The 23,399-nt window shown below is 46.7% G+C and overlaps 1 protein-coding gene across 5 annotated transcripts in view; it reads left to right on the top strand.

The window, feature by feature from the left end:
* Positions 1-23,399, top strand: part of LOC147096992 (formin-like protein 3) — a 190,603-nt gene that overhangs the window by 103,589 nt on the left and 63,615 nt on the right. For 4 of the 5 annotated variants that reach the window (XR_015074454.1, XM_085972707.1, XM_085972706.1 and 1 more), the window contains exons 5-9: positions 6,651-6,734; positions 9,227-9,379; positions 16,184-16,292; positions 16,533-16,609; positions 23,207-23,300. Coding sequence is in view for 4 of the 5 variants with exons in the window: in XM_085972707.1 (XP_085828833.1) it covers positions 6,651-6,734; positions 9,227-9,379; positions 16,184-16,292; positions 16,533-16,609; positions 23,207-23,300 (517 nt within the window). In the remaining variant the exon portion in view is untranslated. The remainder of the gene's footprint in view (positions 1-6,650; positions 6,735-9,226; positions 9,380-16,183; positions 16,293-16,532; positions 16,610-23,206; positions 23,301-23,399) is intronic. The other variant, XM_085972708.1, reaches the window with a different exon arrangement.

The raw sequence follows: 23,399 nt of genomic DNA, 5'->3' as shown, positions 1-23,399 counted from the left end.
GATGGCTCCTCATCACTGACTCCCCAAGCAGAGGAAATAGTCTTTCCATATTCACCCTATCGATACCTTTTCATAATTCTAAAAAGCTCCATTAAATCTCCTCTTGGCCTTCTCTGCTGCCGTGGAAATACTCCCAGTATCTCGAGTCTCTCCTTATAACCTTAGTTTCTTCCCCAAATTTCCCTTAGCTCACATCTGAGGCCAAATTTGAAATATTGGGGTAGAAATTTGTCTTGGGAAGTGGCGCAAGACGGGCACTGCCCTATCGCCGACCCTTGTACTCCCCACCCGACATTCGGTCCCATTGCGATTCCGCCCGCTTCGCGCTGCTGCCCAAGATGGATTTCGACCCCTTTGTCTGTAGTTTTGGGCAACGGCCTTCAGGAGGACGTTGGCAAGGTTCAGAGAAGATTGACTGGATGACCTGGGGAGTGAGGGCTCTAACTTGTGAGGAGAGGCTCTTGGTGGGACAAGGCGGGGAGGAGAGGCTCTTGGTGGGACAAGGCGGGGAACAGAGTCCAATTGGTGAAAGGCAAATTTGGACAAATATCAGGAGCCTCTTTTGTGCAAAAACTGAGTAACACTTGGAATGGAGCTCTGGGTAGACTAGGGGAGACAAAAACCATTTAAGAGCCAGTCGGATGCTGCCATGGGAGGACTGTACAGATGAGTAAAGATGGGCTGAATGGCCTTCCAGATCAGTATTTATTGGGCGAATTGTTTTTTTGAGTGGGGGCGGAGGAGGCCATGATCCAGTTTTTTAAGAACACTTGACAATGTCACTGCAAACAGGTCGTTTAACTTGAGAGCGTGGACCCAGAACTGCAGCGTAACATTAACCAGCCTCAAGCAAGACTAGAGATTAGAAAGAATATTTCATGTCATTCAAACAAGCTTTCTAAACATCGCCATAGTGATTACTTTCCGACACACGGTTCTGTGCTCCACATACAGTAATTACCAATACAGGGTAACATGAGGTTGGATCCATTTGTTTTTCTTTTCAGTGGTCAGTCACCATGTGGGTGGGACGACCACAGTCAGCCTGAAGCTGTAATTAATTATTGCTCATTTAAAAAAAAATAATTGCAGGCCTTGGCAGAAGAAAAATGCATTGCAAGGGTTAAGCCGAGGAGGTGTCGGAATGAAAAGGAATATAATCTGTAAGGGTTGGGGAGGGGAGTTAGTAAATGAATGGTGGAAATACGGTTCGGAAATGCCATTGTACAGCCTCAATTACACAGCAGGTTGGACTCGACTAGCTGGGAGGAAAAGCCTCCCATTATCTGTGCTACAATGGCTTCCTGCAGACTGCTGAATCCACGAGATCCAGTGATAACGCCGGTCCCGCGTCACAGTCCCCTTGCAGATGGCGGCGCACATCGCATTGTTGCACGGCCTGCTTGGCAGGATGTTTGGAGATAAACAGTTTGTGCGCATGCCTCTTGCCTGGGAAGCTCCACTGAAAGCAATTGCACTGAAGTGCTAACGGATTGCTGCAGAGATCTCGTTCCCGTTGGAGGCGCCTTGCCAGAATTTTAAAAAAAAACATTTGGGATGTGTGCAATGTTTGTTGTTGTAACATTAAAAACTCCTTGGGAGGGTGGTGGTGGGGGGCGGTACCCAGTACCCAGTACCTCGTACTCTCCCTCTTTAGGGGTCTTGCATTTGGTGCTGGTCCAGATTCTGCATTTCGACTCCAAAGTGATTGCATTTCCAGGACTGGTGGGGAGGGCCAGTGACACACGGACCAGTTCGTAAATTTCCGTGCTTCGAAGCCTCTTCAAGGCTGTGTTTCCGTAAGATCGGCTGGAAGCGGCAGACCTGTACCCGATGGGAATGGACTTGTACATTGGCGGGAGCACGAGAGAGCTGAGGGAATAGGAAGTCAAGTGCTCACTATTTCTTTTTTTTAAAGTTAGATATAAACAGTTGGAAATCTGAAAGAATGGCCAGAAAATCCTGGTCATGCACAGCAGGCCTGTCAGAAAGAAAGAAAGAGAGACACTCATTTATCTGACTGTATTACATCCCTGCCAAGTGCCTCCAAATGCTTCACAGAATAATGAATTACTATGGAGCGCAGTCCTCGTCGCTGTGTAGGCAACTGGAGTTAGTTATGTACTGAGCATCTGAGAGAGAAAGATGGGTTAACACTTTGGATGAGGCCCTTTGTTTAAAGTCTCGGTGTTCCAAGAAAGGACGTATTGTGCACTGTGCTTCTGTATTTGCTCGAAACTTCCAATACTCCCACTGTTAGGTTCTTCATCCCACGTATCAGGCACTGATGGATGGACATAATTATCGGAATGGCATCTCGCTTTTCTATTCAATTGCCAGAACATTAGCTCCGTTTCAGCCCCAACCTATCCGAGATGTATATCTTAAAAACTATATTTTTTTAAAAACCTTGCATTTAAAATTGTAAACATTTCCTGTCTGGCTAGACCTATGATCCCACATGAGCTCCTGTCCAAGTGGCTGTGGCCTTTGGCTGTCCTTGTTACTGCTCCTCATCAAAACACTTTGTGGAGTACAAAGGCCCCATGAGGAACTGGGACGTAGGTCAGGACTGAATTATAGTGGGGGCAGATTGAGCCTGGGGTGGTTGAGCCCAGTTTAGTCTTGTTGGGGGCATTTTCCTTTTTGAAAAGAATCTCTATTGGGGAATAACGATAAGCATCATAGTCTTCATTAAACCAGTTGGGATTAATCCAATGCATAGTCTGCCAAATAGAGCCTAGATCCCCTAAAGCCGATTTGTGAACTGAACTGGTATGCAGGGAGGCCTGTCGACGGAGTCATGCATCAATGGGTGATGGGAGGAATAGCATGAACTAAAAGCTAACTGTGGGAGGAAGAAGTTGTTTCATTCGACTTTGAGAATCATTCAAATCTCCCCTTCTCTTGTATTTTAAAAGTTTTATTTCCTGCCCCCCTTGCCCCCCCAATCATCACCCCCTCTGATGGGGACCCATAGAGCCAGGCCTCCACACTCCTCAAGGAGCTGGTCACCCATTGACAGCTTTGGGACTCGTCAAGTGACTGACCTAATGGGATGCCACACTGACTGGCATTCCTCCTCGTCATGGATGCCAATCAGGAGGTGTCTAGACCGCAAAGCTTCAATACCAACTGAGTTAAAAGGGTCAAAACAACCTGTCTATCCGTGGGAGGGAATATAATTGAATGTCTGCTGTAGATTAGGAGTTTTCCAAGATTGGGAGGAGTAATTGACACCAAAAGTACATCGCCACTGTGTCGACGCCATCCCTCAATGCACATAGTGTGTTTCTAACCGTATGCTTGAATTATCCACTAGTGGGAGAAACTCCGTTACATAGAACTACATAGAATATACAGCACAGAAACAGGCCATTTGGCCCCACTGGTTTATGCTCCACACAAACCTCCTCCCACCCTACTTCATCTCCCCCTATCAGCAGATCCTTCTGTTCCCTTCTCCCTCATATACTTGTCTAGCCTCCCCTTAACTGTATCTATACTATTCGCTTCAACCACTCCCTGTGGTAGCGAGTTCCACATTCTCACCACTCTCTGGGTAAAGAAGTTTCTCCTGAATTCCTGATTGGATTTATTAGTGACTATCTTAGATTTATGACCCAATGTTCCCAGTAATTTATTTTTGGGCCGTGCGGCCCCTTTAACAGGCTGGACGGCTCATACAAAATCCTGTGCATGCGCGGTTTTTTCAGTTTAAAAGCCGGCTCACCGGCTGCAAGGGACCCCTAGAACGCTGTGCGGCCGGATGGCCACGCAGCCTAAAGGGAACATTGTTTATGACCCCTAGCTTTGGATTCCCACACAAGTCGAAACATCTTCCCTACGTCCACCCTATCGAACGCCTCTTTTAAAGACCTCTATCAGGCCACCTCTCGGCCTTCTCTTTTCTAGAGAAAAGATCCTGAGCCTGTTTAGCCTTTCCTGATCGTTATAATCTGGCAGTTCTGGTCTCCCCATAAATCTTTTTCTTGCACCTTTACCAGTGCCCTCTATATTCTTTTTGTAATATGGAAACCAGAACTGTGCACCGTGCTCCAAGTGTGGTCTAACCAAGGTTCGGTGTCCCCTTGCAGGTGGCGGTGTACGTCATATTGTTGAATAGCTCGGTTGGTAGGATGTTTGGCGATAAACAGCAGTGCCTGTCCATTTTGCCTGGGAAGCCCTGTTGAAAGCAGTTGCACAGAGCATAAACAGATTTTGCGGAGAAGCCGTCCCATAGAGGGCTTGTTGCCAAAACAAAAATAATTTTGGAATGTTGTTGACATAGGATGTGAGTTCCTGAACGTACATAGGTTAATTCCACTCGCAGTTGGGCTTACCTTGTTGTCCCGCCTCCGTTTCCTGCTCCCTTTCCTTTACCCTGATCTGCAGTCTCTTCAGTGGGAGGACCCCGAGATTGACCAGGAGGTTAGGCGGAGCTTATCCAGCCTCCATTGTGTTGCAGAAAGAGCCATGCAGTCACAGTAGCGAAGTATTCAGGTTCACAATCAGATCCTAACTGCTGCCCACAAGTGCAGAGGAGTTGTATTATCTTGTGCACTTGCTAACTTTGTGTTCTGTTGTCCATCCTGATGCCCGTCAGATAGTTGAGGCGGGCGATTTTTTTTTTTACAGGGTGTGACATCCCAAGAGTTACTGCATTGCACAAGTAATGTGTGACATGAATCAGTAATTCATGAAAGAAAGACTTATGAAATAATACTGAGCGGCCACGGGTGGCGCTGTCCAGGGAGAGTATAAATACTCGGGCACGGGCCCAGCTTGCGCAGGACATTCTTAACAGGAACTAGTGAAGGACACAACTAGACCTCCATGTTGTAAAACCGTTGATTAAAGCTTTGTTTAACGCTTAGACCAAGTGCCTAGTAGTTTTCTTGCGTCAGTGTGATTTTGCTGAAAGACTCCCAGAGGCAGATGGTGGCCTCTGGGTGTAGTGTCGGCATGCTCAGCACACTGGATCAAAGGCTGAGCAGGTTACAGGGGGAGAAAGCGGGACGAGGAGAGAGACCACGATGAGGGAAAGCTTACCTCGGTGTCCCCTTGTGGTTTTTGACATTTTTACCGGCCCAACCTGCTTACCTTACAGTTAAGGGGGAAAATGCCATGTACTTGAAATTCCACTCAAAAAGACAATCATTCCCAAGATAGTGTCCGATCCATCTCTGGTTTTTGTCATCGTTTTTTTACCCCTTCGATTGTCCCATTTCCTCACCCAAAGGCATTGAATCCTGCTTGCTGGGTGCAGTTCCACCGATACCTCATCCAAGTGACCATACTTCATGTATGAGCTTAGATAGCGAGTGCTAGTGGGTTATTCAACCATGAAAGCCAACGCAGCCGAGCCTCACCCTGTCCTCCCCCAGTGTCCAGACACTGGCTCTTCCTAGTGGGAGTTGCCGGATGCTGATCAGGGCTGGTTTCCTTCCTCCCCTCCTGAGCCCAGGGTTGGCGAGGCCAGTGGTAGCATCGCTGAAGTAATCTCTGCTGAGGTCAGCTACCTCAACCATGGCCAACAGAATTTGGACTCTTCCCCATCTGTCTGCCTCAGTCGCCCATCAGACGCAGCATTTACCCAACTATCAAAGCAGCTCTTCTTTTTTTTGGTTAGGGTGTGTTTGGGAATCATTTTATTTCTTGGCAAATCATTTATAAAAAAAAAAAAAAAAAAAAAAAAATCAGTGCTTCAGTAAATAGGACAACAAGCAATAAGATGGAGGAGATTTTTCTTCCGTCCGTCCGGGCGGCATTTGAAAACAAAAGCCACCGGAAGAGGACACAGGATTAAATGGAGACAAAGAGAGGAGATAATTCACCTTCAAAAATAGCTTCCTTTTCAGCAAATAAATAAATAAAAATGGAACCGCAACAACGTCTGTGACCTCAAGTCACTTCAATTCCGCACATGAAAAAAAAGGTTTGCCTGCAGCATACATCCTATCTGATGCTGGGCCTCCATTTCCTGCTCATTACAGCTACTGCTATTTTGGGCTATCGGCACATTCAGAATCAACAGGCTCGAGTTAAATGGCCATGTACTGTATTGGGTACACAACCAGCGCAGATGTGCAAAACAGCTCCTGAACTTCACTCCGTAATGGCGTGAGCTGGTGGAGGAGGGGAGGAGGAAATGAACCGCTTCCTACAAATCAGAACCGGCAGTGTATTGCCGCTTCTCGATAATGAAAATAAATAGGCCAGTGATTGTTCAAAGAGGCAGGATACACTGGAGGAGCTCCTGCTCTCTGGTTCAAATCCAGCCCAGACTAATGGGAGGAAAGTCTTGCCAATCTTGTAGCTATTGGATTTTAAAATGTTAAAATTAAGATTTTAAACGCCTCGATTTTGAGATTCTCATCTTGGTTTTCAAATCCCTCCACGACCTCGCTCCCTCCCTATCTCGGAAACCTCCTCCCGCCCTCCAAGTCACACACCATCCTGACTTGGGAATAGATCGGCCGTTCCTTCATCGTCGCTGGGTCAAAATCCTGGAACTCCCTCCCTAACAGCACTGTCACCACATGGACTGTAGCGGTTCACGAAGGTGGCTCACCACCACATTCTCGAGGGCAATTAGGGATGGGCAATAAATGCCGGCCTTTAATTAAATCTGTTCTATTCTTTTCTAGGTGGGTGCGAGAGTTTTTAAATGATGAGAACCAGGGTCTCAATGTGCTGGTGGACTATCTCTCCTTTGCACAGTGTGCAGTCATGTAAGTAGCCAGAGGGGGAGTTGCCTGGTATCTCCCTCATCCATCTTTATTCTTCCACCCCTCTTGTTTATTTAAAATTTAAGTTCTATTCAAGACTTCATTCTCTGCTTTCCATTTCTTATCTCTGCTCTCGTTGAAATCTTTCAACAACGGAAGTCGGGCACAACAGATGTTAGGACTGGATGCATTAAAACTGCCTAAACAATTAAACTCCCTTGAATACACTTGTGGTAAGTGAATAGTGTGGGAATATACTTAGTTCTTGGGTGGCCCAGTAACATGGAGATTGTGACTTTTCCTCACGTCCATGGCATCTTGGATTGAAATCGCAACAATTTACATAACTTGATTCTACCTACCAGCGTTGAATCCCTCCATCCATCTCAAAACAAGGCCTCCTGTCTGCGTACAGCCACACCTTGTATTTGGGCAGGATGTCTCAAGATTCACTGTCGACAAATGGATTTGATTCCCGGCGGCCGCAAGTTGCCTGGTTTGTGGGCCTCGAGGTACGATGCTGCCATCAGGAGTTTCATTAATAACACTTGGCAGGTCCTGGGTTCAATTCCAGCATGAGCCATCTTAAAGAAGGGGTCCGGGGGGGGCGTGTATAGGTTTTTGTGAACGGATTAAGCCAAATGGCTTCCCTCATCTGAGAGATTTTCCATGGTTGCGCCACCGTTGTTCCCTAAGTGGACAGATGTACAGTTGTAGCTGGCCAAACTGATCAGATCCTTCGAGCTACCAGTCTTGGCTATCACATTTTCCTCAACCCCATCCTCCATCTTGAATGGTCAAGTGGGTGACCACATCCGCTGCAGAGTTTCACAGTTCAATTAACCTTTGCTTTACCTTTCTTGAATTAATTTTTTTTTTAAATTTGCAATTGCCTTAAGCAATGTCTAGCCAGGCCCGATGTCATTATTGAAATACAATGCAGAAGAAAGGATCCCATAGACTGTTCAAGCTGTCCACATTCTGGCCCGCAAAACCCAGGCAACTCTGTTCTTTTTGGATTTGTATTTCGTATTCATTGGTTTCTTCTGCATGTGACCTTGGAGGTTGGGAAAGGGCTGTTCTTAACCCTAAATAACAACAGAAAACGCTGGAAAAACTCAGCAGGCCAGGCAACATCCGTGGAGAGAGAAATAGTCAACGTTTTGGGTCGAAACCCTTCGTCAGAACTGAGAAAAAAGGCAGGAAATGAAACAGATTAAAAGGCAGTTTGGGGGCTGGGAAATGGGGGAGGGGATGAAAGAAGAGACATTAAGAGATATTCAAGGCGGGACGAGATGGTAATAGGACAGGTAAAGAAACAGACAATGGCTCTAGATGAAGTGTGAAATGCGCTGGCAGAGTGAGAGACAGCTGCCATGTGGGAGAGAGAAAATAAAAAGGAAAAGGCACAAACCAAAAGTGTGGTTTAAAAATATAATAGGGGCCGAGGTTATGATCTGAAGTTGTTGAACTCGATGATATTGAGTCCGGAAGGCTGTAAAGTGCCTAATCGGAAGTGCCTGTTCTTAACCCTGTTGCCTTTTAAATCTTAAATCGGAACGGCAATTCGCATCGGTAGCTGGAGCGATCTGGGAATTAATGGGACCATGGGTTTATTAGTTTATATGTGGCGGCCCCCAGACTCCGTGTATTGCACCCGAGCAGCCCACAAAGGCAAAAAGCATATTTTAGTCGTAAACTTGCATTTGTAAATTCTCTGGGGGGTTTTTCAGAGGAACGTTCTAACCATTAGCAACAAATTTGTAACCCGTTTTATAGCTCTGTGCTTCAGCATTCTGCATTTCATGCTTCATTTCATTGTTGCAGACTCTTCCCCCATTCCTCAGTGCTTTCAGTAACTAGATCTTTGAGTGTGAAGTGCTTCCAAAATGCTCTCTAGCATCCAACTGTTGTTGATGTGTTGACGTTGCGCATTTCCAAATTTTTCCATGATGAAACTCCCCCTTTTTTTTTTTTGCACGTTGGAAATGACCGTCTGGCTCTGGGAAGAACTCGTCTCTTCTCGACGGGTGTGGATTGACCGGCACCTGCGCATTCTGCGGAAATCCCGTCTGCTTTGAACTGGCTCTGACCAGAGCAGGTGGTTGTCATGGTTTTGCTCTTGCGCATGACCACCGTTGCTGGTGAGGAGCAGCACAGCACCGTTGGTTTCGCACGTGGTGACCCCTTGCTGTTCTTCGCGCGACTTGTGCTTGCTCTGATGAAAACGGTGTCCGTAAGTTAAAGGGAGAAAACTCACGATTCTCGAACAATGTGCAAATCTTCAAGGAAAAAAAACCGTCAATGCCTAGCTTGCAAAGCTCCTTAATCCTCATTTAAACATTCAGCAACAGACATTTTAGGCAACGTGTACTTTTTTGTTGGTAATATATGACGGAAATAGGCGCAAGGGCGATCCTGTACTTGAAGGGGCTACGTGTTAATAAATGTGGATGGGGGTGATCAAAAGACATTTTTATCCCATTGTGACCTAGGTTTGACTTTGACCTTGTGGAGAATGGTGATGATGGTGCACTCGACAAGTCGAAACCCTGGGGCAGGTCTATAGAAGATCTGCACCAGAGCAATGTCCTGCCCCTGGCTTTCAGCAACAGCCTCTCTCGCTCTGCCAGGCAATCTATCCTACGGTATGTACTGCTCCGCTTCTAACGGACACTAAGGGATGCAATGAGTACTTGGCCTCGCCCACGGAGAGATCAGGACTACACACTATACAGGAAAGGCCCTTGTTGAAAGTTCATTGTCACCTCTGGTACCTGGGTTCAAATCCAGGCCGGACTGATGAGATGATGTCTTCTCTGTCTGCTGGCTGTAAGGATCCAACGTGTAATGAGTTTGGGCTGCCTCAATCCAGATCCTAGGGAACATGGGCCCACAGCGCAAAATTCTCCCTAATTGCCAATTTCTAAGGGCCAAACGGAAATGGGAAAAAAACACTCTCACTGGTGCAGTAGGAGATGCTCATTTGAGGTTGAGATTGAGGCTTAGTGTTGGGGCAGAGTTGGAGGGAGCTTTACTTTGCATCTGACTTGGGAGAACTTGATGGGGATACTGGGCGCCTCAAATGGAAAAAAAATGTTCCATTCCCTCACCTTGCGCACAAAAATTTGAAATATTTAAAAAGAGACCAGCCCTTGTAATCATTCCAACCACTTGCACATCACCCATAAGTTGCATTTTTTTTAACGCTCAGGACTCGTGCAAGAAATTAGTCTCGATCACCTGTCTGCAAAGACCACCTAAAGGTGAACATTCCACAGTCCTTTTACGTTCACTGTTTGAGCCGAGGCTCCTCTTTCATTCATTATCTTTGCTGCATTCAACAATCCTGTCCTGGCCCTTGTTTTATTGCTCCTGGTTGGCACAGGGGAAAGATTTAGCACAAACATCTGGAGCCCACATGGGCACTTGGTGCAGCAGATGTACATTCAGTAGGGGTACGCCCATAATTCTCGCTGTCGGAGGCACTTCTATCGGAGAGCTGTGTGACGAATTAAAGCAAGCTTTTTTCCCCCAACGTTCTGGACTGTTGCGCAGTGAAAGAAAGACTTGCATTTCTATAGCGCCTTTCACAACCACCAAACGTCCCAAAGTGCTTTACAGCCAATTAAGTACTTTTTGAAGTGTAGTCACTGTTGTATTGTGGGAAACGGGGCAGCCCATTGGCGCACAGCAAGCTCCCACAAAACAGCAATGTGATAATGACCATATCATCTGTTTTAGTGATGTTGGTTGAGGGATAAATATTGGCCCGGGACACCGGGGAGAACTCCCCTGCTCCTCTTCAAAATAGTGCCATGGGAACTTTTACATCCACTGAGCAGACCGGGCCTCGGTTTAACGTCTCATCCGAAAGACTGCCAACCAGGAGCAATACAACCAGGGCCAGGACAGGATTGATGAATGGATGAAGTAAAATAAACGCGCTAACTGTACAAATGCAGTGAGTGGTCTGGCTGCAAATGCTGCTCTTCCTGAAGAATGAAAGAATGCACAGTCCTGTGTGTATAGATTCTGTGGTGCCAAGTGGCGCATGCAGCCCGGTCCTCATTTTGATTGGCCTTTTCAGTATCAAGGGCAGCCCTTTTTAATCGACACAATTGACTTTCCTGCTGTCCTGAAGGAGGTATGGTTCTAAGGACACTGAAGACCCCTCAAGACCTCAGCCAAGTGGCCGTTTTTCATGTGGAAACGAGACCAGGATTGCCAACAGGCTATTTGACCATGAGGGCTATCTTCGCTGACTCTGCTGGCTACACTTAAACCTTACCAACAACAGTCACTGGATAGTGATCGGGAGTGGGGATGAAGACTTCTGTCTTCTGTTTAGGGTTACCAACTCTGGTTGGACGTGTTCCTGGCGGTTTCATCACATGACCTCCCGCCCCCCACACTCCCGCCATTGGTTGCCCGACATGTCCATCCTCGCCACTCGGCGCCTTCACGCGCCGATTGGAAAGCGAAGAGGCTCTTCATTACCTGATTGGATGATTCTCGACTGTCAGTCAAACAGCCTTCTTTTCCCATTTCCAATATTTTTATAACTAATAAACAAGTGGTCAAGAAAATGGGGGGGAGAAAAGGCCACTTTTTTTTATAATGCCCATGTGATTTTTTTTTACTCCCAGGTTGCATTGCAGCAATGTCCTGGAGACTAATCTTCAATTTCTGGAGACTCCAGGGCAACCCTGGAGAGTTGGCGACCTTATTTCTGTGCCAGTAAGACCAATAGTACGGGGGCTGTGCACTGGGATGGCGGGGGGAGGCGCTTTGTGAGGATAGGCGTGTCGGGCGACCAGTGGTGTGAGTGTCGTGGGGGGGGGGGGACGATGTGACGAACCCGCCAGGAATACGTCCAACCCGAGTTGGCAACTGTAAACCGAAGACAGAAATCACCATTCCCACTCCCGATCCCCGCTATTTGTTGCGCTTTTTTTTTTGACAAAAAAGTATGCTTGCAGTACTAATCTGAACTCAAAGGTCAGGGAACGTTCATGAAATGCTTGCACTTCAGATTACAGCAGAATAACTCGCTCCCTGCTCTCCGTCATTCTGCACTTAACCCTGAATCTAGCAAAAGCTTCTATAAAAAAAAAAAATCTTGAGTTTGATCGCTAAAAGTGGCAGTGTTCCTTTAAAACTGGCTTTAATGTATATTTATGTGTGTGTGGGGGTATCTGTATGGTATGTGTTTATATAAAATCTGTCAAATCTGAAGACAAATTGGACTGCATCGCAGTTTTTCTATGCGAGAGTTTATGTGTAAAGGTTTCATCACTTCCCCGAGTTATTCGGTTAAAGCCATTTGGCTTCCAGTTTGACGGATTGTTTAAAGGGACAGTGCCATGCCAGTGATCAGTCATGAAGACAAGAGTAGCAGACCAGGCCTATTTGAACCTTGCCACGACAAAGGCGGTGGGAGTGGCCTTGAGTTGAACCATTGCATCCCTGGAGTCTCAGCTTTACAATGTGCCGATAACTTGCCTATTGCCTGCTGTTTGTGCTGCTCACGTTTTACGCCAAATGCTGCATTTCGCCGAATGAGGTCCCAGTGATCCGCCTAGCGGATCGGTTAGGAGTCGTGTATCGCAGTTGCATTGAGACTGGGGGTTCTTGATGGCCACAAGCCAAGTTACCAAATGTTTCCATGTTTAATTTGTAGGATTGTTTTTTTTTTCTCCTCTCTTGTAGGTTCATTGCCGGGTTTTTCTTTTTTTTGTTGCAATATTTCTAATTCTGATTTCCCTGGCAATGTGGCTTTTTATTGCATTGATTTGTTGTGCCTTGAAGAGACGCATCAATCTCTCCAGGGGCTGCCGGGGAGCGGGGGGGGCGGGGGCAAGGTGTTGAATAGAAGTGAGGAGATCTGTCAGGGTGAACCAACCCATATTCCACTCGCACTGCCCATACCTCCAGGCTCTGGGAGAAATGAACAGAAACAGATGTTTCCGCTTGGTTGGAGAGTGGAAAAGGAGAATCATTGAATAAATAGAGGAAGAGGAGGATTATAATTTAGAGGGGGATCCAGTAGCGCTCAACTCTCAGCAGTTGACTCTTCGCAGAAAACCTCCAGTTTAAAGTCCTGACTTAGCCACTAAGTTTCCTCCTCCACGCCAGCAAGGGGGTAATGAAGTCCTGACCATGAATTTCTTCATTGCCCATGTTAGTACCCCGCGAGAACTGCTGCTCTTCGGAGCATGGGGCTGGCGCTGTCAGTTCCACCTTCCTGTCCACACAACTCCAGCCCCCTCGTGCTTGGGATGCTTCTCCGAGTACTGCCAATATTCCTATCCACCCATTCATGGAAGCCAAGTTGGAATGACAACCGAGGCCCTGAGTTGAACCAGAGTTCCTGACGAATCTTTTACAAACCTATCCATTATTTGACATCTAACTTGTTTGTGAGTATATGTGTGTTATATATCTTGCCTGTGGTGCAATGGAGCTGTAACTGGAGCAGAAATCTGTGCTTGGTTTAAAATATGAAGTGTCTGGCTATCTTCAGTGCAAATGACATAAATAGCAGTGACAGCTATCCAGCATAATCTTTGATTTATAATCAGAGATATATGCAGTGCAGTAGGTGGGATGCGTAGCTTCTGCTAGACCTCTTGAGTCCTGTCCTATACAGCTGGCCCCAGCTATTTTCAGTTGCTCTGCAAAGGCATTCAGCATCATGTACAGGCAGTCCACTGTCGCGTGCCTATCTTGATTGGGCTTTAGTCAGTTAGGAAGTACAGCTTATTGTTTTCCCTGGAATTCCTCAATTGCGTTCATCCCCAAGTGTGTCCAATGGCCGTGTTCTCAAATGAACCACTGTTTGGTGAAAGAAGGTGGATCTCCAACGGCTGTATCAGTTCCAGTGGGGAACTTTGTGAAATTTATATTCGTGACTTTGGTTTGCAAGATTATGACACTAAATAACATGGGATAACAATGGTGGGTTATTTATGACCCATCTGTTTTATGCAACATGGGTTTTCATTTCCTGTTCTTTCCATAGTGGTTTCCTTCCAACATGTGGTCACATTTTAGATGCTCTGGTGGTGTAGCGAGGGAGCATATTGATGGATTAAAGCACTGGCCCATTGATTGATCGACCATGGGTGGTTCTTCGCCCCTTCCCCTTGATCACATGGCAAGTGTTCAGGTCTCATTCTTCATCATCATCTTAATTTGGCATCCTTCACTGTCGAAGTACATAACTCTATGGGTTTGGGGGACATCAAGTGCTGTCAATTCTCATGAACTAGTTTGGAGCCTGGTTGCTAGATGGAGCAATGAAGAGGAAAGCTTCCATCAAAGAGAACTTCTTTAAAAAAAAACAACAGCTTCCAGTCCATCTTATTGGAACACCTCCCAAACCAGCGACCTCCGCCGTCTAGAAGGACAAGGGAAGAGCATGTGCATGGGAACACCATCACCTCCAAGTTGCACACCATCCTGATTTGGACATGGATTGCCCATTCCTTCATCGTCGCTGAGTCAAAATCCTGGAACTCCCTCCCTAACAGCACTGTGGGAGCACCTTCACCACACGGACTGCAGCGGTTCAAGAAGGCGGCTCACCACCGCCTTCTCGAGGGCAACGAGGGATGGGCAATAAATGCTGGCCTTGCCAGCGACGCCCACATCCCGAGAATTAATTTTTAAAAATCTGGAGAGAGCCATTGTCATCTGAGACCAGGAGTCGTCTTGGCTGAAGACTAAATGTGGCAGTGGGACTTTTCTTTGGGGTGGAGAGAGCAAAAGAAACTAGTAAGCAAAAAAATAGACACAGAATGACATTCCCTACTGTAAGCACCGGCCAGATGCAGGTTAGGTAATAAAATGGGTCACTCAGCCCTGCTAATAAAAATGTCAGCAGTTTGTTCACCAACAAACACTTAAATGCTCTGAGCTGTGTGGTGTTATCCAGTTGGTAATTCATTCATTAAAATAGTCCAGGAAGGGACACTGCTGGTTCTCCTTTCTGAAGTGTATTTTGGTAGGGTGACGTAACCACATCTGACTCGTGCTTTTCCACTGAGTTTTAGCTGACTTGCAAAAAGGTACCTTTCACAATGCATTTAAGCCAATGCAGTAGATTTACACTCTGAAAGCTCCAAGAAGTCTCGACACTTACGAACACAGAGCCTTCTCCAACAAGAAGGCTGCGGCAGATGATCTGAGGACATCATTCACCCTTGCTTCTGCAGAGACTCCCAAACACCACCTCCATCCTAATTTGGATTGTTGTCATTTCTTTGCAAAGCAACTTGTTGCTCTCTTGTTGAAAGAAATGTCTTCAGGCCTCCTTTGTGACTCCCTTAAAGCCTCTTGTGTCTGAGTGTTTCCATTTCCTCTTTCAGTGCACATACCTGTACCTGACGGGAAAACCACCAAACTGCTGTGAACAGGAAAAGGCTCATTCTGTGGTTCTCGGACCATTGCCTTTTTTTACAAGAAACGTTGCTTATCTCCGTTTCAGGATCTAGGTTCTATTTCGTTTTGCGCATTAGCCCAATGCGAGCGGCAAGAATTTTAGAATGCAGCCGCATAGAATGTTGGGTTCTCTTTCATGTGTGTAAAATGAAGCCTCAAATTGTCTCGAATGCAGCCGACCATGTAATATTGAGGCAATTCCCATTAATCTAATTTGAGTGTCGGCTAATCCTATTTGCTGTTTGGTTTGAATCTCGCTAAACCAGCTGAATCTCTGCTTCTTCTGCTAAAAGAGCTCTCGACCCAATTCCAATAGGCCTTCACCTTCTCCACTCACTAAATGCAAATACGTCTTCGAGAAAATAATCTTGTAATTTATCAGTATGTGGGGGTGTTGCCTTCTTGAGTGATGAGGGATGTGTTTTAAGCTTTTTTCCTCCAATTTTCTCCTCTTCTCCTGCGGGTTAGTGCTCCACAGGCTCTGGGATGCCCTCCTTAAAATCCCCAATTTCCTTCATTGGCGGCCGTGCCTTCAGCTGCCTAGGCCCGAAGCTCTGGAATTCCCTCCCTAAACCTCTCCATCTATCTTTTCCTCCTTTTTAAGACGCTCTTTAAAACCTACCTCTTTGACCAAGCTTTTGGTCACCTGCCCTAATATCTCCTTATGTGGCTCGGTGTCAAATTTTGTTTGATAATCGCTCCTGTGAAGCGCCTTGGGACGTTTTACTACATGAAAGGAGCTACCTGTATATAAATACAAGTTGTTGTTGTTGTTTGCCTGACCCAAGCAGCCATTCTTCACACGTGAGCCTTGACAGCAAGTGTTGGAGAGCTGTTTTAGCGTGGATACCTTTAATACAGCTTTTCTAGCCATCCAGCATGCCAGAGGAATGGGCATCAGTTCCTCTTATCGCCAACTTCTCCGGGTCTTGGCACTGGCTGCCATTTTACGGTGGGTATACAACCGGTCCAGTGATGACTGTAGTAACGTTGAGTTTTTTCCACAGCTACAACACTTTACCTGACAGGAAACTTCTGAAGAATTCCAGACTTGTGAGCCAGAAGGACGATGTCCACGTCTGTATCATGTGCTTGCGGGCGGTCATGAACTACCAGGTACGGCCAAATTAAACTGGGACTCCTTGAAACTTCCAATTAACTGAAGGAAGACATTCCCTCCAAGTGACGACTTCATAAGAGCCTGTTCCCCCATCTGCGCTTTATATCATTGTGATTGACACGCAAGTCCATCGGCTAATGCTACTCCATTACACAATAGGGTTCATTAATTTTCTGGGATCTGCTTTTATTAAAGATGTGCTGATGTCCCCTACTGTTCTCCCTTCTCTCTTTCAGTATGGCTTCAATTTAGTCATGTCGCACCCACATGCTGTGAATGAAATCGCACTTAGCCTGAACAACAAAAATCCCAGGTAAGAAACCAGCATCTTCTCTTGTTCTTGTTTGTCCAAAGTCATCGGGAATCAGAGTCATAAAATCATAGATTTATACAGCACAGAAAGAGGCCCTTCGGCCCATCGTGTCCACGCCGGCCATCAAGCCCCGTCTATTCTAATCCCATTTTCCAGCACTTGGTCCGTAGTCTTGTATGCTGTGGCGTTTCAAGTGCTCATCTAAATGCTTCTTGAATGTTGTGAGGGTTCCTGCCTCTACCACCCTTTCAGGCAGTGAGTTCCAGATTCCAACCACCCTCTGGGTGAAAAAGTTCCTCCTCAAATCCCCTCTAAACCTCCTGCCCCTTACCTTGAAACTATGCCCCCTGGTTATTGACCCCTCTACTAAGGGGAAAAGTTCCTTTCTATCTACCCTATCTATGCCCCTCATAATTTTGTACACCTCAATCAGGTCCCCCCTCAGCCTTCTCTGCTCTAAGGAAAACAACCCCAGCCTGTCCAGTCTCTCTTCATAGCTGAAGCGCTCCAGCCCAGGTAACATCCTGGTGAATCTCCTCTGCACCCTCTCCAATGCAATCACATCCTTCCTATAGTGTGGCAAACAGAACTGCACACAGTATTCCAGCTGTGGCCTAACTAGCGTTTTACAGCTCCATCATAACCTCCCTGCTCTTGCCTTCATTAGCCGAGGCATAGAATATAAGTATAGTTTTAACCACCTTATCTACCTGTCCTGCTGCCTTCAGGAATCTATGTAAACATTAGAAACATAAGATAGGAGCAGGAGGAGGCCATTCGGCCCTTCGAGCCTGCTCCGCCATTCAATGAGATCATGGCTGATCATCCAAATTCAGTACCCTGTCCCTGCTTTCTCCCCATATCCCTTGATCCCTTTAGCCTTAAGAAATACAGGAAACTCTCGCTTTACCGGCACCCAAACAACCGGAAATCTCGGTTAACCGGCAAAATTCAGGAGTAGGTTCAGTTAAGTTTTTCTTCATATTAGGGGCCGTTTCTTGATTCTTGGCTGTGTAATCGGGGGTTTCTGCACTTGTTGCTAAGGAACAGGGACGCTTGGTCTGTGGCCGGGGTTCTTGCACCTGTTGCTAAGCAACAGGGAAGCCTGGATTTGTTGCTGTGTATGGAGCTCTCGTACCTTTTAAACTATACCTCTCTGTAATCCGGACTTTTTGATAAACCAGCACCACGCCAGTCCCGTCGGTGCCGGATAAAAAAGAGTTTCCTGTATATCTAACTCCCTCTTGAATATATTTAATGACTTGGCCTCTACTGCAGCAAGACATCCTTGCTCCTGTACTCGAACCCTCTCACTACGAAGGCCAACATACCATTTGCCTTCTTAACCGCCTGCTGCACCTGCATGCTTACCTTCAGCGACTGGTGCACAAGGACACCCAGGTCTCGTTGCACTTCCCCTTCTCCCAATCTATTGCACACCAAGGTCTATCTGATCCTCTGTGCTTCCTAGGGTCCTACCATTCATTGTGTATTCCCTTGCCTTGTTAGTCTTCCCAAAATGCATCACCTCACACTTTTCAGGGTTAAATTCCATTTTCTGCTGTTCTGCCCATCTGACCAACCCGTCTATATCGTCCTGTAGCCTGAGGCTTCCCGCCTCGCTATTTACCACCCCACCAATTTTCGTGTCATCTGCGAACTTACTGATCATACCTCCTACATTCATATCTAAATCATAATGTACACTACAAACAGCAAAGGACCCAGTACCGATCCCTGCGGTACACCACTGGACACAGGCTTCCAGTCACAAAAACAATCTTCAACCATCACCCTCTGCCTCCTGCCACTAAGCCAATTTTGGATCCAATGTGCCAAATTGCCCTGGATCCCATGGGCTCTTACCTTCTTGACCAGTCTCCCATGTGGGACTTTGTCAAAAGCCTTACTGAAGTCCATGTAGACTACATCAACTGTGCTACCCTCATCTACACACCTAGTCACCCCCTCGAAAAATTCAATCAAATTGGTTAGACATGATTTCCCCTTGACAAAACCATGCTGACTATCCTTGATTAATCCTTGTCTCTCCAAGTGGAGACTAATTCTCTCCCTCATAATTTTTTCCAATAATTTTCCTACCACTGATGTTCGGCTCACTGGCCTGTAATTCCCTGGTTTATCCCACTACCCTTCTTGAATAATGGTACTACGTTAGCTGTCCTCCAGTCCTCTGGCATCTCCTCTGTGGCCAGAGAGGTTCTGAAAATTTGTGTCAGAGCCCCTGCAATCTCCTCCCTTGCCTCACACAGCGGCCTGGGGATTTATCCACTTTTAAGCCTGCTAAAACCACTAGTACCTCCTCCCCCTCAATACTAATTTGTTCAAGTATATCACAATCCCCCTGCCTGATTTCTATACCTACATCGTCCTTCTCCATAGTGAACACAGATGCAAAATATTCATTTAAAACCTCACCCACATCTTCTGGCTCTGCACACAGATTGCCACTTTGGTCCCTAATGGGCGCTACTCTTTCCCTGGTTATCCTCTTGCCCTTAATAATATACTTATAAAGCACCTTGGGATTTTCCTTTTATTTTGGCCGCCGGTGTTTTTTCATGCCACCTCTTCGCTCTCCTAATTTCTTTAAGTACCACCCTGCACTTTCTATACTCCTCTAGGGCTTCCATTGTTTTTAGTCCTTTGTATCTGCTAAAAGCCTCCCTTTTTTCCTAATCCATTCTTGTACATCCCTTGACATCCAGGGTTCCCTGGGCTTGTTGGTCCCACCCTTGACCTTTACGGGAACATGTTGGCGTTGTACTCTCCTCTCTATTTCCTTTCTGAAAGACTCCCACTGCTCTGATGTGGATTTTCCTACAAGTAGCTTATCCCAATCCACTTTGGCCAGATCCTGCCTTATCATACTAAAATCGGCCTTCCCCCAATTTAGAACCTTTATTTCCGGTCCATCTTTGTCCTTTTCCATGACTACCTTAAATCTCATCGAACTATGGTCACTGTCACCAAAATGCTCTCCTACTGACACTTCTACCACTTGCCCGGCTACATTCCCTAGAATTAGGTCCAGTACCGCCCCCTCTCTTGTAGGACTTTCTACATGCTGGCTCAAAAAGCTCTCCTGGATGCACTTTAAGAATTCTGCACCCTCTAAGCCTTTCACACTCTGACTATCCCAGTTAATATTGGGGAAGTTGAAATCCCCTACTATTATCCTATTATTTCTACACTTCTCTGAGATTTGCCTACATATCTGTTTCTCTATCTCCCCCTGACTGTTTGGGGGCATATAGTACACTCCCAGCAAAGTGCTTTCCCCCTTTTTGTTTTTAAGTTCTACCCATATGGCCTCATTAGAGGAACCTGCTAGATATCATCCCTCCTTACTGCAGTAATTGACTCCTTGATTAATATTGCAACACCCCCTCTTTTACACCCCCCTCTGTCTCGTCTGAAGATTCTATACCCCGGAATATTGAGCTGCCAGTCCTGCCCCTCCCTCAACCATGTATCTGTGATAGCAACAATATCATACTCCCATGTGTTCATCAACACCTTCAATTCATCTGCCTTACTCATAAGACTCCTTGCATTAAAATAAATGCCATCCAGCCTTGCCATACTCCCTTGTGCTGTTACATATTGGCTCTGCCTTCCAGGCTGACTTGTTTTTTTCCTCTACATTTGGCTGTGCATCACCCCCTACTATAGCTCCACTCCGTATCCCACCCCCCTGCCAAGTTAGTTTAAACCCCCCCCCCCCCCCCCCCCAACAGTACTAGCAAACCTCCCCACAAGGATGTTGGTCCTGTTCCGGTTCAGGTGCAACCCGTCCGACTCGTCCAGGTCCCACCTTCCCCAGAAGCAGACCTAGTGATCCAGGAAACTAAAGCCCTCCCTCCTGCACCAACTCTTTAGCCACGCATTTATCTGCTCTATCCTTCTATTCCTATACTCACTAGCACGTGGCACCAGGAGTAATCCAGAGATTACAATCTTTGAGGTCCTGTTTTTTAATCTGCTACCTAGCTCCCTAAATTCCTGTTGCAGGACCTCATCCTTCTTTCTACCTATGTCATTGGTACCAATGTGAACCACAACCTCTGACTGTTCGCCCTCCCCCTTCAGAATGCCCTGCAGCCATCCAGTGACATCCTTGACCCTGGCACCAGGGAGGCAACATACCATCTTGGAGTCATGTCTGCGGCCACAGGAACGTCTATCTGTTCCCCTCACGATAGAATCCCCTATCACTATTGCTCTTCCACACTTTTTCCTCCCCTCCTGTGCAGCTGAGCCACTCGTAGTGCCACGGACTTGGCTCTTGCTGCATTCCCCTGAGAAACCATCTCCCCCAGCAGTATCCAAAACGGAAAATCTGTTGGAGAGGGAGATGGACCCAGGGGACTCCTGTACTACCTTCCTAGTTCTTTTACTCTGTCTAGCGGTCACCCATTCCCTTTCTGCCTGTGCACTCTTTACCTGCGGTGTGACCACCTCGTTAAACGTGCTATCCATGAAGATCTCAGCTTCGCGGATGCTCCACAGTGACTTCAGCCGCAGCTCCAGCTCCGAAATGCGGATTTCGAGTAGCTGCAGCTGGAGACACTTCCTGCGCATGTGTTCGCTGTGGACACCGAAAGTGTCCCTGACTTCCCACATAGCACAAGAGGAGCACTCCACGCTGCCGAGCTGCCCTGCCATGTCTTAACCTTAACTTACTCCCTTTACTTCCTTTTAAATTAAAGAATATTAAATACACTAGGGACCTTACTTCACTTTAGCCACTAACTCTAAACTAGAGACCTTACTTTTACTTCAACGACTGGACTGTGGTAAATAGGACCTGGTGAGTATTTCTAATCAGCTTCTTCCCTGGTTGCGACGTCACTTTAGCGGTTTCGCAGTTGTTGTTTGACTGCTCCCGCTCTCGGACTCTTTTTCCCAACTTGCAGCACTCCTCTGCAGTGCTCCTTTATGGCTGCTCCGCCTTCTCTCGGGTCCCGCTGCCGCTCCCACACAGGTCCGCCTCCTCCTCCTCATGAATCAATTCATTTCATGTCAACAAATTTGTCACCTTTTTTTGCCATCTGATTCTCCCGCCTTCCTTGGAAGGTGCTGATTCACGCTGGGGGTAAGAGAGTGGAACATAGGAACCGGAGGAGGCCGCTCAGCCCGTTCCACCATTCAATTAGACCATGGCCGACCTGGGTATCGGCAGGTTGCTGGATGGCCAGTTGTTAAGTGACATGGTTGGTTAGTCATGAAGAGATCCTTGGGCCTAACCATCCTGCCATTCCAGCTGAAGGGGAAAGCCTGGCAGTAATTTTCCGATTGCACGCTAGTGATGAGGAGCCTCGTCCGCGATGTTCTAATGTGTCAACCGTGGCTCAGTGGGCGGCACCCTCGCCTCTGAGTCAGAAGGTTGTGGGTTCAAGCCCCACTCCAGGAACTTGAGCACATCAAGCTAGGCTGACACTCTCATGTTCATTAATAAATAGACATTCTTCTTATGAACACAGCTAGCTTTTGCTAGACACTTTTATTGAGCACATGTGGACTAGGTACGGTATCTGTAGAGGCATCCATCTTGACTGTTGCCTTGTGGGTAGCCTAGTGCCTAATGGGTAATGTAATCTTAATATACATACAGCTGGGTAGTGTAGTCTTATACATACAGCTCTACACAGCTCTACGGCTCCACCTAGTGTCCACTATAGAATGACATGTTATTGATCATTACACTTGAGCACATTAAGCTAGGCTGACACTCCAGTGCAGTACTGAGGGAGTGCTGCACTGTCGGAGGTGCCGTCTTTCGGATGAGACATTAAACCGAGGCCCCGTCTGCTCTCTCGGGTGGATGTAAAAGATCACGTGGCACTATTTCGAAGAAGAGCAGGGGAGTTCTCCCCGGTGTTCTGGCCAATATTTATCCCTCAACCAACATCATTAAAACAGAATATCTGGTCATCATCACATTGCTGTTTGTGGGAGCTTGCTGTGTGCAAATTGGCTGCCGTGTTTCCCACAATACAACAGTGACTCCACTTCAAAAGTACTTCATTGGCTGTGAAGCGCTTTGAGACATCCGGTGGTTGTGAAAGGCGCTATAGAAATGCAAGTCTTTCTTTAATGGGCAATGGCAGCAGGCGAGGTTCCCAGTCACTGGCGCATACTCAGGAAAAATTGACCACACCTCTTTTCCTTCCCCCCCACCCCCCAAACACAAGAATGTCATCTCTTTCAAACCGTAAAATCTTCCATTCTGATTCTGACTGCGACTATATCAGAAAATAACATTTTGGGACACACCGTATAGGAGTAATTTGAGACATGACGTGTGGGGAGTGCAGCGTGCTTGGGAGGAACAGGTGACTTTGGACCTATGGTTCCCAAAGCTCTCCACCACTGGGAGTTTTCCTCAGCTCATGTCTGGGTCTGTTGTAAACTCATTGATCGAGATTGATCGCTGTGATTAGTCAACAACTCCATTATCGTTGGATCATGTGACTACCAGGAGGGTAGAACGCGAACTAGATGGACTGTGGTCTTTTTTAGACTGGCAATTCCTAAGTCCCGAATAGTGAATAAATGCCCTTTTTTTCGCAGAACCAAAGCCCTGGTACTGGAGCTATTAGCGGCAGTCTGTCTTGTGCGAGGAGGACATGAAATCATCCTATCTGCGTTCGACCACTTCAAAGAGGTAAGAGAGCTTTTAGTTCCGTCCTGCCGGTAGGGAACTTTCAACATCCCAATGGTGACTTCTGAGCGCGTGCATGTGTGTGGGCGGAGGGGAGAGCTA

This window comes from Somniosus microcephalus, chromosome 33 (genome assembly GCF_052327205.1).
Source record: "Somniosus microcephalus isolate GS21.2 chromosome 33, FLI_Smic_1.0, whole genome shotgun sequence".
NCBI classification, from domain to species: domain Eukaryota; kingdom Metazoa; phylum Chordata; class Chondrichthyes; order Squaliformes; family Somniosidae; genus Somniosus; species Somniosus microcephalus.
This window is presented reverse-complemented; position numbering and strand designations above follow the sequence as displayed.